The sequence below is a fragment of the Salvelinus sp. IW2-2015 genome, linkage group LG20, assembly GCF_002910315.2.
Source record: "Salvelinus sp. IW2-2015 linkage group LG20, ASM291031v2, whole genome shotgun sequence".
Classification (NCBI taxonomy): domain Eukaryota; kingdom Metazoa; phylum Chordata; class Actinopteri; order Salmoniformes; family Salmonidae; genus Salvelinus; species Salvelinus sp. IW2-2015.
The window spans coordinates 43,598,650-43,618,019 of record NC_036860.1 but is presented as its reverse complement, the minus strand read 5'-3'; the positions used below and the strand labels follow the sequence as shown (position 1 = coordinate 43,618,019).

At 43.0% G+C, this 19,370-nt stretch overlaps 1 protein-coding gene across 2 annotated transcripts in view; it reads left to right on the top strand.

Moving 5' to 3' along the window:
* Nucleotides 1–18,800, top strand: part of LOC111981575 (protein EURL homolog) — a 33,399-nt gene extending 14,599 nt beyond the window's left edge. For both annotated transcript variants that reach the window (XM_024012905.2, XM_024012904.2), the window contains exons 3-5: nucleotides 13,438–13,965; nucleotides 14,879–14,941; nucleotides 15,374–18,800. In XM_024012905.2, coding sequence (XP_023868673.1) covers nucleotides 13,438–13,965; nucleotides 14,879–14,941; nucleotides 15,374–15,549 — 767 coding nt within the window. In that variant the 3' untranslated portion in view covers nucleotides 15,550–18,800. The remainder of the gene's footprint in view (nucleotides 1–13,437; nucleotides 13,966–14,878; nucleotides 14,942–15,373) is intronic.
* Nucleotides 18,801–19,370: the final 570 nt, after the last annotated feature.

The window sequence follows — 19,370 nt, the reverse complement described above, 5'->3', positions numbered from 1 at the left end:
CTTTCGAAGTTTCTAACTGAGATTTTCATCTGTCACATATGGAACTGCTCGCATTAGGTGCTCTGTTTACAACACATTGAAAATGACATTTTATTAGCTGCTTCATTACAGGAGTTGCATCTTCAATAATAGGCTATATAGCCTTTTGACTAAGACGATCGGCTTGCTATTGTTGCATGTTTCAATTTAAGCTCTTAATGACACATTTCTGGTCCGTGTCCGTGTCCGTGTGTGTGTGTGTGTGTCCGTGTGTGTGTGTGTGTGCGCATAATATCAGAGCGTAAGAGGCGAAGCGAGAGGTTTCACTCTCGACAAAATCTGTACAAAATAAGCCCAATGCGTTTCTATGGGCTTGTTTTGGGCCTAAGCTTGTTGCCTGCCTTCCCGCCTTGGGACAACTCCCATTGTTAGGTCGGAAACATATAATGACGAGACGCTTCTACAGATCTCTGATAGTATTTTCTGTTGGTCACSTTTGTTGACCGGTTAATGAGGGTCAGTTAGTCGGCAGCAAAATTGACAAATTTGCATCCCTGCTAGTTAACTTCTTATGGGCAGGTGGGATGGTAGCGTCCCACCTGGCCAACATCTGGTGAAATTACAGAGCGCGAAATTCAAATTACAGTATTATAAATATTTAACTTTCATAAAATCACAAGTGTAATAYATCAAAATAAAGCTTAACTTCTTGTTAATCCAGCCGCGGTGTCATATTTCAAAAAGGCTTTACGGCGAAAGCAAACCATGCGATTATCTGAGGACAGCGCCCCGCATACAAACACATGAAAAATATATTTCAACCAGGCAGGTGCGACACGAAAGTCAGAAATAGCGATATAAAAAATGTATTACCTTTGATGATCTTCTTCTGTTGGCACTCCAAAGGGTCCCAGTTACATCACAAATGGTCCTTTTGTTCGATAATGTCCTTCTTTATATCCATAAAAACTCAGTTTAGCTGGCGCGCTCCAGTCAATAATCCACCCAGTTTCCCTCCATCAAAATGCATACAAAATGAATCCCAAACGTTACTAAAACTTTTCCAAACAAGTCAAACAACGTTTATAATCAAACCTGATGTACCCTAATATGTAAATAAACGATAAAATTTAAGACGGAGAATCGTTATTGTCTTTACCGGAGAAAAATACCAAAGAACGCACTCTCTTCCACGCGCTTGGAAACACTACAGCCAAAATGGGAGCCACCTAGAAAAACTACAATTTCTGGCTAATTTTTTCAAAAACCAGCTTGAAACTCTTTCTAAAGATTGTTGACATCTAGTGGAAGCCCTATGAACTGCAATCTGGGAGGACTTGGCCTTGTAGTAAAACTGATAGCCATTGAAAATAGAGGTAGGCTGAATTTTTCTTTGTGGGGGGGATGGTTTGTCCTCGGGGTTTTGCCTGCCATATCAGTTCTGTTATACTCACAGACATAATGTTAACAGTTTTAGAAACTTTAGAGTGTTTTCTATCAATCTACCAATTATATGCATATCCTAGCCTCTGTGCCTAAGTAACAGGCTGTTTACTTTGGGCACGCTTTTCATCCGGACGTCAAAATACTGCCGCCTACCCAAGAGGTTAAACAGTCAAAAATGACCTAAAACTAATGTTATGCAAGGTAGATGTCAATTCTACTTAGGTAGCTAGCTAAAAATTATTTGTGGCTAGCCAGTTAGCCCTATTGACTTACAATGGACTTACCATTCACTAAACCTTCTTCCAGCCAGGACAATGGCAATAAATACAAAACAAGATTATACATAAAGCAAACGTTTTACTTCATAATTATCAGCTAGATATATATGTGAATCGAGCTGACAAGATAGTTTAACAGGCGAATATGACCTACAACTAATGTTATGCAAGGTTAGATGTAAATTATTTTTGGGTAGCTAGCTAAGTAACAGGAACGTTAGAAGCTAGCCAGTTTGCCCTATTGACTTACTATGTGCTTATGATTTACGTACACTACAGTCGGTATTGTAGGCAGGTAAACATGCCAACATTAACACAGTATGTATTTATTAACGTATCAAGATAAAATATTGTAGTCAGGCAACATGAGATGTGAATGGGCAACATTTAATTCCGAAATCAGTTTATTTTCTCACGCTTCAGCTCAAATAATAGTTTATTTTCTCACGCTTCAGCTCAAATAATCGGCAGCATTAATTTCAAGGAAATTTGCATTGCTGTTACGTGGTTGTGTCATATTCCTGTGACTACTTTCCGTTGAAGCTTGCATCTATGCATGCTTCAAAATATGTACAAATGRAGTACACATCCCAGAGGTGCCCTCTGTGCGCCGTTTCGCATACTTAGATTTGGACTCATAATCCAACCCTCCCATGCTCCAGTTTGCGTGCTTGGAGCACGGTAGTATGCATTTTGAGAAACACCCACAGTGTCTCGCTCGCTCGGACTGTACCTCATGGGTGAATTAGCGCTGCTGAATATTCATCAACGCGACACCACATTCTCATCTACTAGGATACACTTGATAGTTCAAGACAGATGTTATCTAGGCCTAGATGCTCGAACAAAAAGACATATGTTGCCCTTACACAGTGTGTATACCGCACAGTGCACTGTTGTTGGAGGATAGGCCTATAGGGCTGTTTGTGCGTGTCTAACCACTTTCAACTCCACACCCACAGCTTCCCCCTAACGTAGCACGAAGGATAGATGTTCAGGCTTGTCTGTTTTTAGCTGCTGACACGCACACTCCTTACATGTAGTTAGAGTCAGACAACACACTGCACCGACATACAGCACTAACAAGCTCTAGTCCACACACACACACACACACACACACACTGTAGCTAGCAGGAAGACTTGTCAGGGTCCAGTGACAACATATCAACTAAAAAAAGAGGTTGACATTGACACTTTTTTTTTTGTGGTCATTGAGTTATTGACTGTGGAAACCACGCAGACAACAGGGCAGGTCCAGTAGGAGCAGTAGCAGTCTGTTGTTTTGAATAGGTTGGAAGAGGGAACTGTGCAGCCTGTCTGGCCCCTTCAGTGTGAAGAAAGGATATGAAGAACAAGCTCTGTTCTGTCATGTCTGAGTGTGCTTGCTTATGTTTGGTCAGAGGTCTGCATGACATTTAATGCTCGTGACATTCAGGCCCTACCCTACCCAGTCTGATTGCTTCCTCCAAATTTACGGCCCTGCCCTGCTGAATCAGAAATAACTTCCTCCATATCCATTAGCTGCTTGTCACTGTCTGTCCCTTGCTCCCTGAGCTGCCGCTCTGCGTGTGTGCGTGTCCATAGCAACGGCTCTGCTTTGGGCTTCTCAATGGCAAGACGTGAGAGAGCTGTTAGCTAGCTACTTTTTGTCACTCTAAATTTATTTTCTGTAGACAGTGTTCTGGTCACCATGTTATGATCTTAGTAAGATGTGACTGTACAGATACATTGCACTGCAGGGCAGAAGCAAATGTGTGATCAATTTAGTAATTCTTGAAAATGATATCCGAGAGCGTTTGATGAAAGAATATACCCTACCTAGCCCTAACCCAATGTCTAGTGTTGGGGGCCGTCCAGCTCAGGTCCGGTAGCATAGCTCTAGTATGTTTGTGTCCATGTGCTTCTGTYAGTGGCTACAGCAGTAATGGTAGTGGCTATTTATACACTGCTACTTCAGTGCTAGCTAGGTGTTTTTCCTCTCTTCTGTTTCCTCCTGCACCAGCTGTGTGTGGCGATGCTTTATGGAGATTGGTTGCTGCACTGGGACCCAGAGTATTAACACAGTGCAGACAATGGAACATGACTATTACTGCAGTCCTTCCCTCACACCCCCAACAGTCTTCCAGGCCAGACAAGCTACCGTTTGATGTTCCTCTGTGGGAGAGATGAGGCTGTTTTTAAAGTAGTTGTGGTTGGCTATAGCMTAGCCTATGTTTTGTCTCTGTCTAAGCCTTTTTATATTTGAGTTTAGGGGACATTTGAGCTATATTTTTTTGTTTTTAAATGGTGTTTTTTGCACCTCTGAGTGCCATTCACCACAGCAGTGAGTGCTCATCCCTCTATGTAAATGGGATCCTGGGAGCTCTTTCAGAAGAGCACTAAACGCATTCAATATCCTTTGAAGATTTAACCAGCTATGAGTCAGAATACATAAGTTTCACAACTGGAGTTTGTTTTTCCCTGTAGCTGACAGGCCTCCGGCTGTTGAGTCAGAGTAGGCTAACCACCTGAGAGAGCCGCCACTCTAACCTGAGCCAACGTCAGAGRCGAGAGAGGCTCAGTCGGACTTAATACAGTGGAATGAGGGAGCTGATGCTGCCGCTATGTGCTGCTGTTAGGGGTCATTGTGCTGCTCTCTGGTCTAAACAGCCTGCTCATTGTGGCTGAACGTCTCACCTTGAGGTGCAAACCGCTCTGTTTAGCCTATGTTAAAGGCTGATCCCTCTTGGTGACCTGGAAGGAGTTATGTGATCCTTCCTTAACCCATAGGAAGTCCCATCCAGTTGACCAGCTCTTCAAAATGATGAATGTCTTAAATGGCGCTGCTATGGATGTGCATCTTTCCCCTTCAAGATGATTCGATACATATCTAGGTACATTGGTTCCGATACGATACAGAAACTATACGTTTTAGTTAAAGTGAGTCAGTGCGATTCAGTTCGATTAGAGGAACGAATTGATGTGATCCGATGCACTAAAATTTGTACCATAAACACATATACATTTTTCATTCTAAATTAAAATCTACTGCTGACAAAGCTCATGAGCTGGCCCTCTGAGCTGGATCTGTGTGTGTGTGTTTGTGTAAGTGTGTAAGTAAATTAGAACTATGGTCTATGTAGACACCTTAGCTGAGCCGTAAGGGAAACKGGTCATATACCACCCCACACTATCAGTTAGGAGGAGCAACTTTTGATTTCAAATCACCATCGCCCACTAACTAATTTGTCATTTTTAGAGATTAAAAGTGTTAGAGCTAGTAATGTATTAATATTTATCTTTAAAAATAAACTATGACATAGCCAATGAGAATATACACTGCTCAAAAAAATAAAGGGAACACTAAAATAACACATCCTAGATCTGAATGAAATATTCTTATTAAATACTTTTTTCTTTACATGTTGAATGTGCTGACAACAAAATCACACAAAAATGATCAATGTAAATCAAATTTATCAACCCATGGAGGTCTGGATTTGGAGTCACACTCAAAATTAAAGTGGAAAACCAAACTACAGGCTGATCCAAATTTGATGTAATGTCCTTAAAACAAGTCAAAATGAGGCTCAGTAGTGTGTGTGCCTCCACGTGCCTGTATGACCTCCCTACAACGCCTGGGCATGCTCCTGATGAGGTGGCGGATGGTCTCCTGAGGGCTCCTCCCAGACCTGGACTAAAGCATCCGCCAACTCCTGGACAGTCTGTGGTGCAACGTGGCGTTGGTGTGGAGCGAGACATGATGTCCCAGATGTGCTCAATTGGATTCAGGTCTGGGGAACGGGCGGGCCAGTCCATAGCATCAATGCCTTCCTCTTGCAGGAACTGCTGACACACTCCAGCCACATGAGGTCTAGCATTGTCTTGCATTAGGAGGAACCCAGGGCCAACCGCACCAGCATATGGTCTCACAAGGGGTCTGAGGATCTCATCTCGGTACCTAATGGCAGTCAGGCTACCTCTGGCGAGCACATGGAGGGCTGTGCGGCCCCACAAGAAATGCCACCCACACCATGACTGACCCACCGCCAAACCGGTCATGGCTGGAGGATGTTGCAGCAGCAGAACGTTCTCCACGGCGTCTCCAGACTCTGTCACGTCTGTCAACTGTGCTCAGTGTGAACCTGCTTTCATCTGTGAAGAGCACAGGGCGCCAGTGGCGAATTTGCCAATCTTGGTGTTCTCTGGCAAATGCCAAACGTCCTGCACGGTGTTGGGCTGTAAGCACAACCCCCACCTATGGACGTCGGGCCCTCATACCCCTCATGGAGTCTGTTTCTGACCGTTTGAGCAGACACATGCACATTTGTGGCCTGCTGGAGGTCATTTTGCAGGGCTCTGGCAGTGCTCCACTGCTCCTCCTTGCACAAAGGCGGAGGTAGCGGTCCTGCTGCTGGGTTGTTGCCCTCCTACGGCCTCCTCCACGTCTCCTGATGTACTGGCTGTCTCCTGGTAGCGCCTCCATGCTCTGGACACTACGCTGACAGACACAGCAAACCTTCTTGCCACAGCTCGCATTGATGTGCCATCCTGGATGAGCTGCACTACCTGAGCCACTTGTGTGGGTTGTAGACTCCGTCTCATGCTACACTAGAGTGAAAGCACCGCCAGCATCACAAGTGACCAAAACATCAGGCAGGAAGCATAGGAACTGAGAAGTGGTCTGTGGTCACCACCTGCAGAACCACTCCTTTATTGGGGGTGTCTTGCTAATTGCCTATAATTTCCACCTTTTGTCTATTCCATTTGCACAACAGCATGTGAAATTTATTGTCAATCAGTGTTTCTTCCTAAGTGGACAGTTTGATTTCACAGAAGTGTGATTGACTTGGAGTTACATTGTGTTGTTTAAGTGTTCCCTTTATTTTTTTGAGCAGTGTATATATATCACACACCGTTCAAAAGTTGGGTGTCACTCAGAAATGTCGTTGTTTTTGAAAGAAAAGCAAAAATGTTGGTCCATTAAAATAACACCAATTTGTTCAGAAATACAGTGTAGACTTTGTTAATGTTGTAAATGACTATTGTAACTGGAAACGGCTGATTTGTTATGGAATATCTACATAAGTGTACAGAGGCCCATTATCAGCAACCATCACTCCTGTGTTCCAATGGCACGTTGTGTTAGCTAATCCAAGTTTATCATTTTAAAAGGCTAATTGATCATTAGTAAACCCCTTTGCAATTATGCACAGCTGAAAACTGTTTTGATTTAAAGAAGCAATAAAACTGGCCTTCTTTAGACTAGTTGAGTATCTGGAGCATCAGCATTTGTGGGTTCGATTACAGGCTCAAAATGGCCAGAAACAAAGGACTTCYTTCTGAAATTCGTCAGTCTATTCTTGTTCTGAGAAATGAAAGAAACTAAAGATCTCGTAAAACTCGGTGTACTACTCCCTTCACAGAACAGCGCAAACGGGCTCTAACCAGAATAGAAAGAGGAGTGGGAGGCCCCCGGTGCACAACTGAGCAAGAGGACAAGTACATTAGAGTGTCTAGTTTGAGAAACAGAAGCCTCACAAGTCCTCAACTGGCAGCTCCATTAAATAGTACCTGCAAAACACCAGAGTCAAAGTTTAACCGTGAAGAGGCGACTCCGGGATGCTGGCCTTCTAGGCAGAGTTGCAAAGAAAAATCCATATCTCAGACTGGCCAGTAAAAATAAAAGATTAAGATGGGCAAAAGAACACAGACACTGGACAGAGGAAGATTGGAAAAAAGTGTTATGGACAGATGAATCTGAGGTGTTCGGATCACAAAGAAGAACATTCGTGAGACGCAGAAAAGATGCTGGAGGGGTGCTTGACGCCGTCTGTCAGTGCATGGTGGAGGCAATGTGATGGTCTGGGGGTGCTTTGGTGGTGGTTAAGTGGGATATTTGTACAGGGTAAAAGGGATCTTTAAGAAGGAAGGCTATCACTCCATTTTGCAATGCCATGCCATACTCTGTGGACGGCGCTTAATTGGAGCCAGTTTCCTCCTACAACAGGACAATGACCCAAAGCACAGCTCCAAACTATGCAAGAACTATTTATGGAAGAAGCAGTCAGCTGGTCTATAATGGAGAGGCCAGCACAGTCACCAGATCTCAACCCTATTGAGCTGTTGTGGGAGCAGCTTGACTGTATGGTATGTAAGAAGTGTCCATCAAGCCAATCCAACTTGTGGGAGGTGCTTCAGGAAGCACGGGGTGAAATCTCTTCAGATTACCTCAACAAATTGACAACTAGAATTTGATAACAATAACCTAGCAAATTACGTTGGTTGTCACTCAACAAATAATGCCTAATATTGCGCAAGCCATTTTACAAACATTTGAATGCTGAAGGTGATGCGCAGATGTGCCAGTACAGGAATATGCCTCCCTCTCTTTGGTCAAGGTGCGACTATACGCATAGCGCACAGTTTGACTAGGCTACTGATATTGTCTGGGGTTGTTTGACATTCAAAATGACTTGCAGATCAATGACTGTCAACATAATTACATACTTAGCTCAACACGAGTGGACGCAGTTGTCACAAAAGATTAGGTATTTTCGGAAGGTAAAAAAAGTTGTGGACCAGTGAATTGTAACATAGATTTTCTGACCGACGCATGCAACATTTGGATCGTTTTGGGTCCCAGGGACCAATACACTCATATCTTAAACATTTGAACCCGGGGACCGATGCATATCGGTGAATCGTTACATCCTTAGGTGCTGTCCATGCTAAAGCTTTTGGGCACTAGACCTCTCTCTATAGTTGGAGATTGAGAAACATGCTGTCTTTGCCGTAGCTGAGCCCAGAGCCACACTTCCACCACCCCACTGAGCATGAATGGCTTTCAGAGTATTTATTTTTGGGTGGTAAAGCGTAATCTGTGGCTTTCAGTACTAATTCCAGCTTTGGACCAAATGCCTTTTATGAATTGTGGTAATAGGCCTATGTTTTGGGAATACAGTAGAATATTTAGGCTAATACATTAATAATTTGCACCATATGCTGTTCAGCTCTATCTGGATGGACCTGCCTAAATACACTATCACCCATATGAATGCAACGTAAAAAGGTAATAGATGTCTGCTTAACCCACTATATGAACCTTCTGGGTTAGTTTTGGTTCACCCCAACCAGTTAAAAGCCCCTCTTCTTCCCCGTCCACCACTCAGTAGAGCAGCGGCAGGACCAAAGTGTGACCAAAGTGTGACCAATTAACTCTCTGGTGTACTGTACAAATGTGAGCTCTGTCTGTTCTCCAGGGTTAGCTCTGCAGCTGTTGACATCTGCTACACTTTCAGCCATGTCAAGTGCTATTGCTATTTGGACATTATCACCATGACCCCTGCCCCATTTCTTACTCCCAACCTCCTAACCCGGCCTCAACGACTCCTAAACTGCGTCAAGAATCCAATGTAGGCCTACCCACACACACAAAGCAGTTACCTAAACCAACGTCACATCATGATAGAATTCAACTCATTTTGCCAAGAACACTATAAGGAACCGTGAGTTGTTTTCAGAAAACAGAATTTCCATCACCTTTTGTTCTAAATGGCCTGTTAGTGACATGTACAGTAAACAACTACACGTCTACAGTAGATTTACAATGGTGATATTCTATCGATCCTCTGAAACTAAGCCTGGCCATACCTCTAGAGACATAATCAGAGGTGTGGCCTACTATCTCCAGTCCAGGACAGCATTGATGACTAGTAGAGAAGGGAAAGAACAGGTTCTGATGGAGTGAGTGAGCCTGAGCCATGAAAATACAGCCTGTCTGGTCTTAGATTACATATGATAAGATTAGGACTACGGTTTCCATGACAGCCCCCACATTCACTGACTCTCCCGGCCTCCAGTCTGGAGAGTTGTGGCAAAGTGTGTTTGCTAAATAGACAGAGCAGTATTAGATCAGATGGATAGAGCACGACTACCTTATCCCCGGGGATTAGCTGTAGCATCTCCAATTGTAGTAAGTTACTACTAACCATGGCATGGTGACACATCATTCTTCATGTAATGTTTGCCTGCTCTGTATATGCTCCCTTAGCTTTTACTCTGACACCATTCAATTCAAACAGGAGTTACCCTACTCACTGATCATTTGCGTTCGCCTGTCCTATCTATGCTCCCTTAGCTTTTACACAGACCGATACCATTCAAACAGTGCTCTGACTCTGAGGGCATGGTGGATGGTTTACGCAGTGCTCAGATGAGGTTGTTCTGTGGCTGCTCTGTGGCTTTGTTTCTCTGAAGGCCAGGTGATGTGCTAAAGCCAACAAAAGGATGATTCACAGGCCTGTGTTCTGGAGCCTATTTCTCATCAGCGTCGTGCTGCTGCTTATGCCTCTGACGAGTTGACTGCCACTGCCGAAGACATTGACTCACCTCTGAATTGTGTGTGTGATAGAGAGTAGTGCTAGCTAGCTGCTAAGCTGCTTAGCGCATGGCTGGGAGCTTAGCTCCACTCTGTTTGGCTGGTGGTACACTGCTCTGGTTGTGGGCCTGTGATTTGACTGTTGGGCCTGTGTTATTTTGTGACGGGACGAACCAGTCGGTGGTCGAAGCCTGATTATCTGATCGGTTTAATACATTGCTTTTGGCTTGGTGGTTTATGAAGCCCCTGGTAACTGGTGTGCAGGTTGGATTTAGGGAAAGTTCAGTAGCCAGGGACACACACACACACACACACACACACACACACACACACACACACACACACACACACACACACACACACACACACACACACTGTCCCATACCAGCTCTCCAAGCCACACACACACACCTATTGTATAGGCATAATTTGGCTTGTTCTTAGTATAAACACGGTGTGCTTGTGTGACGGGTTGGTTAGCACAAGCAAGTCAGCTGATGATCATATCTTAAAGCCTACAGCGTTGAACAACTCGATGCTTTTCTGTTTTCTGTGACAGGCGGCCAAACTGCTCACAGTGTGTTTGTTTTAGCGTTGGCCGATATATTGTGATTGGGTATGGATCCACGTACTGGTATGGATTTTTACAATACCGTTTTATAACAATATTTTGATAGTGCTAAATTATACTGAACAAAAATATAAACGCAACATTCAACAATTTTACTGAGTTGCCATTCATATAAGGAAATCAGTCAATTGAAATAAATAAATTGGGCCCTAATCTAATGGATTTTACATGACTGGGCAGGGGTGCTGCCATCCACTGGAGAGCTAGGCCCAGCCAATCAGAATGAGTTTTTCCGGGCTTTAGTACAGACAGAAATACTCCTCATATCCATCAGCTGTCGAGGTGGCTGACCTCAGACAATGCCGCAGGTGAAGAAGCTGGAAGTGGAGGTCATCGGCTGTTGTGGTTACACGTGGTCTACGGTTGTGAGGCTGGTTGGACGTACTGCCAAATTCTCTAAAACTATGTTGGAGGTGGCTTATGGTAGAGAAATGAACATGAAATTCTCTGGCAACAGCTCTGGTGGGCATTCCTGCAGTCAGCATGCCAATTGCTGGGGCGGCAGGTAGCCTAGTGGTTAGAGCATTGGGCCAGTAACTGAAAGGTTGCTGGATTGAATCCCTGAGCTGACAAGGTAATAATCTGTCGTTCTGCCCCTGAACAAGGCAGTTAACCCACTGTTACCCGTAGGCCGTCATTGTAAATAAGAATTCATTCTTAACTGATTTGCCTAGGTTAAAGGTTCCAATTTTTTTTTTWWATCTCATTTTAGTGGCCTTTTATTGTCCCCAGCGCAAGGTGCACCTGTGTAATAATGATCATGCTTCTTGATATGCCACACCTGTCAGGTGCATGGATTCTCTTGGCAAAGGAGAAATGCTCACTAACAGGGATGTAAACAAATTTGTGCATAAAATTAGAGAAACTATCTTTTTGTGCGTTTGAAAAATGTATGGGATCTTTTTATTTCAGCTTATGAAACATGGGACCAACACTTTATATTTTGCATTCATATTTTTATTCGGTATAAATGAAAAGTTCTACAAATTGGACAACTTCACTGTCAGTTTTGTCCAAGTTAGTTTTATACTGAACCAATCAGAATGGAGAAAAACCATTAATATCACTAATACATTTTTTAACATATTTCTAATTAATTATTTAACATTTTTTAACATATTTCAAACTTTTATTATTCAGAAACATAAAATACTGTCACACTGCCATAAATGAGAAAAATATTGTGATATGATATTTTGGCCATATCAYCCAGCCCTAGTGTTTGTGTGAGAGCTGGGCTGGCTAAAGTTCTTGGCCTCCACTTCCTCTTTTTTCTGGGAAATGGCTTCAGTTAAGTGTCTTCCTGTTGGCCCTGACATGAACGTAAAAGAGCAGGAAATAGCCTTATCACGTTGACATGATTTAGTTTGAGCTTTCATTTTTTTCATCCTTTATCTTAAAGCTGAGGCGAATGCTTTCTGATGACTGATATTGACTGAACTTTTTGGGGGTAGTTTATAAGCCTAGCACAGTAGACTCGTCATTTGGTGGCCGTATGCCATCTTTACCTCTTCTCTCTTTCCTGGAGAAGTGTTTGAGGTGAACCTACCTAACAAGAGCATCCGTCTTACTGCCTTGTACTCAGTCTTGACCTCGACTAATCCCCTAGCTGCAGGCTCCAGCACGTCTGTCTGTGTGATATGTAGGCTGAAGACAAAGCTTGTACAAACATGCTCGCTTGTTTGCTCACTTTCTCTCTCACAACACATGCACAAATGAACACACACACCGCGCACGCACGCACACACTGTGTGCGCTCCATTCAGTGTTTACATGATTACCAATGTCCCCGGTTTACTTCAAGGTTAGTTAGACTTTGGATGTGGTGTCTGAGGTAAATTCCCCTGCATTTTCTCTGTGTGTTAAATGCGTTAGAGAGAGTGGCCTCTTGCAGTCTGAATTGAGGAGTGTTGTTAATCCCAGGTGATCCTCTCCCTCTGAGGAAGCTGGAGGTTCTAATATGACTCAACCCAATGCTCACAGCCTCTGAAGCGCTCACACCACAGCAGAGCAACTTCTCTCTTAATAGTTACTCAATGAGATTCTTCAGAAGGATTTCAGAAATATCCTTAAAAAGGAAGGTCTGCCTAAAACATATATCTTTGAAAATAATGGTACTTAACGCTGTTCTTTTACAAATTCGGTTAACCTGAAATGCAGTAATGGCCTAGTTTCTTTGAAAAGCTGTTTTAGATATTGAGAAGATGATAGCTAGTCATTTAGGTTAGTCTGTGCTGGCAGGTCACTGCAATCTTTAGATAGGAGAGTGGTCTCTATTCAAATTGTAAATTCAGCCCAGCATATATCTGTGCATTTTAAGATCGGTCAATCTCCCAGCCCTGCTCTCTCAATGGTTCAGAAGGTAAGCCCACTATAAGCAGCTTTCCCCTGGACATCAAAATACTTAAATCTGCCTATTTTAGGCTGCTTTCAATGGGTTTATTCCCAAAAGGAAATGTTTGTCAAATGCGGTAAGTCAGTACTGTAAGACTGTTATAGTTTTATGTCCTTCTAGAACAGCATCTAGAGCAGGAAATCATTGAAATCTGCAGTGGCTTGACTTTGAAAAAAGAGCAAAGAGCCTTTTTTTTACTGTATCATTTTAGTTCGTAGTCCTCTGTTTCCTAGAAATATGTCCCTCAGTTCAATACCTTGAAATACATATAGTATTTATTGCTAAACAGAACATGTAGCTAATTGTCTTCTCTAACTGATTGCTATGTGTCTCGCTCTGCTTGCTGCAGGTGTGTCCCATGCCACCCTCCTGCACTCCAAATCCCTACGGGGTCACCGGGAGTGTTTTGAGAAGTACCACCTCATCGCCAACCAGAAGCTGTCCCGCTCCAAGGTCTCACGCAGTGCTTACGAGGGAATGAAGCTGGCCCTTAGCCAGAAGATCAGCCGTATTGTTCAGTACGCCCAGAACAAAGACTCTGTCAGCTTAGAGGGAGGTCCGGGCCGCCGGGTGGGCAAGCACCAGCTCCTTTGCTACAGCCAGAATGGAGAACGTAAACTTCTTCCCCAGTCAGACGCCCAGGTGCCTCGTTATACCCCATGCTGGAACCAGGGGACGGGGACAGGAGGGCTGCCGGACTACGCCACAGGCATGCTGGAGTGCCACTCGGCCGAGGGGCTGGGGCTACTGGAGGACGGGCAGGGCATGGGGGGCCTGTGGGGGTCCACAGGGAGGAGGGGTCTTCATCGCCACAGCCAGTGTTCTGGAGGAGACCACCAGCTGCTGCACTCAAACAATGGCCACAGCAGAGACGAGTGTGAGTTCTTTATACCAACTGTAATGAACACTAACTGGCTTCCTCTATTCCCAACACACCACACTGGCTCTGTTCTCCAGAAGTGAGCTCTCTGCATACAGAAAAAACATTGTATTGATGTAGCCTAAGCATGGGGCTAGAGGAAGCCTTTGGGAACGAGTGCACCATTTTAGGAGGGTAGAGAAGTCCGACTATAGCCAGTGTTATTTAGCCCAGTCATCACTGGAGAGGCTTCAGGGGATCTGCCTTTCCTGCATACATTCCCTTCATCAGAGACATCTCAAGGCTGGATCAGAAGGTGTCTGCCTCTGTGATGAATGGCATTGAGTGGGAGGAGGCGTGTTGAAAAGGGAGGAAACGTGGGAGGGAGACAGATGGGATGCGCCGCATCCATTTCTCTCCTCCCTCTGATCTTTGTTATATGGACTCCTATCTCTTCCATCTCCCCTACTACTCATTAATGGCACACAAGACAATGTAGTGATGCAGGCAAGGGCTCAGTTTTTAGAGCATCCTCCTCACACATTCCTCCTCAACCACCACTTTCCCTCCTTTCCCCACACCATCACACTCCAGAGAAAAGCTTTCTCTCTCCTACCTCAGTGTCCATGTCCCGTCCCTGTAACAGCACCAATGTTTTTTGTGCCTGCTGCACGTCCTCTGGGAGAGAGGAGGGATATCTCCCAAGGACGGTAGCTCTTTCATGCCGTTCTTAGAATTCCATTCCTTTGTAAATGACGACAGTGTAGCTATATGACTCTTCGCTCTGCGTAGTTCGTTGTTGCTATGTGTCAAGTCCCTGAGGTCGCGTTAGTTGTTTAGTTAGAGGACTGTTCTGAACAAGTTTGCTTTACTTTATCACACATGCTGTGTCGCTCTTGTTTTGTGACCCAATCTGTGTTTTATCTTCCAGTGATTAAAATGAGTGTGGATGAACTCCACCAGCTGAATGGCCAGCTCCTGCTACAGATTCAAAGTAAGAACTTCAATAGATGGCTATTAAAGTGTAACTGTGACCAGATGCCTGAATTATATATTGGAGTGCATGGGTTTGAAATGTCTCTTGTTTTAAATGACCATAAATGGAAGGAACTGAATATGTTGCATTATTGTTTTGTAGCGTCTCTTCTGTGCTGGTGTCTTTGATGTGTCTTTGTGAGGTGGTATTATGTTTTGCTGGTACTCTGTTGTCATTGCTGTCTGCCCCCTCTGCTTAATCTGTTTAATTGATTTCCTTGTTTGTCACAAATTGTTGTCTTTGTGTGTGGTCCCTGGCTTGCAATATACTGCTTTGCTCTATGATCTCTGTCATGCCATCCAGTGTGTGTGTGTGTGTGTGTGTGTGTGTGTGTGTGTGTGTGTGTGTGTTAACCCTGTGCTATACTGATCTCTGCCTCCCCCTCTACAGAGGTGTTTGAGGAGCTGACGGTGGCTGTACAGGAGAAAGACTCGCTGGCATCGGAGCTGCACGTTCGTCATATCGCTATCGAGCAGCTCTTCAAGAACTGTGCCAAGCTTCCCTGGCTGCAGATCAGCCGAGCCGGGTCCGGGGTCAAGGCCAGCAGCAATGCCCCCGTGGAGTGAGGGGAGTCTGGGGGTACCTACCTGGCTTGGCTGCCTCTCTCAGGGGGCTGGCTGTCTCACTCCCAGGGCTACAGACACAGGCTGGCCTCTAGCCAGTGCCCTTTGTATTGTGAAAGACTTGCTGCGTGGTGTGGTTTGTCGCAGATGAGTGAGGAATGGACTTGGCCTCCTCTCATCATGCTTAAGGCTTTCTGACTGCAGTACTTGAATAAAGGGCTTGAGGAAAGGCAATACAATTGAAGGACCTTGGGATCCATTGACTTCCAAATGGGAACTGTGGGTTGTTGATCCCCTCTGTTGGTGGACCTGTTGCCTATGCAGATAAAGTATTTTTTAAAGAATATCTATTCAAATGTATTTGATTCAGTGACGTGAGCAAGATCTTGTTTGCATATCTAGCTAAAGTTGTTTTCTTTTCACCAACATTTCATTTTTTGGTTTTCATCTTTTATGTTTAGCCTTCATTTGTTATTTTAATCACAACATTTCCTCGCTCCTCAGCAAATATTTGGTTGACTTATTCTGCAGCTGTGGTAGCTGTTTCTAAATGATGAGTGAGATTTTATTTTGTAATCTGTGCAGTGAAACCTACTCCTGAGGCTTGAAGATTCTGTTACATCACCCACAATCTAGTTCTAAGTGGAGGTGGGATTTTAGCCAGTTTTGGATTAGGGTTGAATTGATGTTTTTTTGGTTTTGTATTTTCATTTTTTGTTAGTGGCATGCTGCAAATGCTATTCTCTGATAGTCTTAACTTAAGTTCTCTTGATTTCAACTGGTAAGGTATTTTATGGCTGTCGAGCACAAGTCATGCCTGTAGTTGAACAAGGGAGTGACATGAAATACATGCTGATAGCAGAGAAGGCCTGACTGAGCGTTACATGGTCCAATCGCCAAACCAAAGTATTTTTTTTGCTTCAAGGCAGCAAATGTCAGTATTTATTATTTTACTTGTGGCCTACAAGTATAGGCCTCGCTAGACCAACTAGAATTGATAATACACTGATACCAAATTCACCTGAAATGTGGCTCAATGACAAACGTGTGATTCTATAACATAGGTTTAGCTGTAAAGTCCTCTGTTATGAACCGTTCAACACTTCTCCCCTGGTTTCATGGTCTGTCAAGTTTTGTTGTGTTATGAATGTATGTAATCAATTATTTGAATATTGTTTTACTCTTGTGGTTTTGGGTTTCAAATGTGCTTTGGTTTTTACTTATTTTATTTATAATTTTAGCCAATTATTTTCTGGGGGTAGGCCTATGCCTTGTGGAGTTCAAATTTATGGATATGTGAACTCAAAACAGGATTCGGCAGTCTAGTTTATCTGAACAGGATGTGTCCAACAATTACCCTTGCCTCCTGCTTTAAGGGCACTGATTGGAAGGAACCAATATAGCTGAAAGAACCCAAATAATGATTTGTTTCACCTATCCAGCCTGGTCAGATCAGTGATTTTTGAGAGAGAAAAAAAGTGACAAACAAATGAACTATTCATGAACATTTGGGAAACAGCTGTAGTAAGAACATGATTGTTTATGTTTAGGCGCCCTCAGGTGGTGGTTTAAAATTACTGCAGAGGTTCTTACCACTGAAGTGGAGCCTCTTGGGATAGTTCTATAATTGGCCCAACATGAATTTGTATATTTTGGGAAGAAAGAAACACTTATAATCAGGTTGTGATGTATTTGAATCTCCCAATGTCAGTCTCCCTCTTTATAAGAGATCAGATTTGACCCCTTTGGGGTTTACACAAAAGGTTTTAGCTCTGCTTTGTCTCATCCTGGTTTTGTTTGGATTAATAAGTGTGTTCTGAGCAGGAGTTACTGATTTTTTTAGATACACTTAAAATAAGGGCTGTGTTTCTTGTAGACTTACCCTGGTGTGACGTTTTGATAACCATGTAAATCTCTCTCGGACAAGGTGACTTATCAATATATTCGGCTCTATTTACTCTGATTTGAAAATGCTAATTTGCATCAAAGTAGACATGCAAAACTACAAATCCCTGCAAGATCCTGCAAGTCATCTCTAGCTGACACGTTTGCTAACATGTATTGTCAGTTTAAAACTTGCTCAAGACAGTTCACAGGATTGTCMATTTTTAAAGAAATGTAGCCAATTTATTAATTACTACATTTAGCTAACATTAGATACTTAATCCAGAGATTCTTGCCTCGATTCTGCAGTCTCACCAAGATCATCATGCCATTTGTAGTTCTTCATGATAGCCGCATTAGCAGCTAATTTAGCGTTTCATTTTTGGGGGGTAAATAAAGGCGAATATATTGTTAAGTTGCCATGTCCTCGAGAGATTTACATGGTTATAAAAACATCTCACCAAGGTAAGCCTGCATGAAACAACCCTCATTTTTTGTGTTTCTAAAAATCCACTATGGGGAAAAATTTATGGTGGAAGAACGATTTGAAACATTTCCCTGTTTGACTGCTTGTCTTCATGGGTATTATGACTCATACTGTGGTACTCTATAGTGTACTTATACCAGGGGATGGGGTGCCATTTCAGATTTTTCCACTGAGTGGTTTGTAGGTTTGGTAAAATGATATGTCTGAACGGTTGCTTCCCTGGTTGGAAAGACCTGTGAGCCACCTGTGTCTGTCTGGGGTAAATGTCCATTAGCTGTGTGTGTATCTGGATATGTGTACATACATACCCGTTACATTGCTTTCCCCTTTCTGCTAAATTTGACTTGACTCATTATTTACTTGGTCTGATATACATTAAAGGGATAGTTATAACAAATTACAAAATGACATTGCTTTCCTTACCCAGTAAAGTATGACAGCAATCCATGTTTTGTTTTTATTTCCCGGTCACTGTTTCCCGCATTTGGCATATTAGCTTTTTTTGTGAATCATGTCCAACTATTTCGATAGTATCTCAAATGTATTGTGAAACTCAGTAACTTATAGATGATTTGAACATGATGTGCAAAAAATGCTAAAGTCGGTACCAGGACTTGAATGGGATTTGTGCCACAAATGCTCCAACGTTAGCATTTGTAAGTGGTGCCAGGGAAACTTAACCGAAGCATGGATTGCTGTCATACATTGTCCAATATGTCATTTGGGTGAACTATCCTACATTTTGTAATGTATGAACTATGCCTGTGCTGTGTGGATTTCTTTGTAGAAAATGTTTATTTGTGGAGCTGACTGCCTATATGAAATGTCTAAATAATTGTTTTGTATTCTTTCCAAAATATTTCAATAAAATATTTTTCATACATTTTCTGTTTGGTGTCATATTGTCTGAGTAGATGTAGGCATGGTATGACAACAATTAGTTGTCTACAGAACAACTTATGAGACCATGTTATGGAATCTAGTCAATTACCTAATCTCTAATCAGAGCCCTCTGGTGTTGAGTTCGAGACGATCCAAGACCAGAGCAAATCGAGTCAAGATGGGGGGGAATGAGACAGTCAAAACCAGAAAAATGCGAGTCCAAATCAAGACCATGATTGTAATTTTGTCAAATCACCACAAGAGTTCAARATGTCCAGTATTTCTGTGTTCATATTTCAGAACAACATATGGATTCTTTAGACATTCTATATTGTGAAAGAATGCATGAGGGAAAATAGAGCAATTCTACAAATGATTGTTCCCCACTGTGTTTGGGTTAATAATGAGTCCCCTCTACACCTTCAGAGAAGGGCTAAGGATTTATACAATTATTATTATAATTACAACATTTTCAATTATGTTCTGATTTAATCTCTTTTTTTCTGTAAAGGAAAGGGTTGAAGAGAAAAAAAATCCAATCAGGATTTTTCTTTGCTGGTCTCTGCGGAAA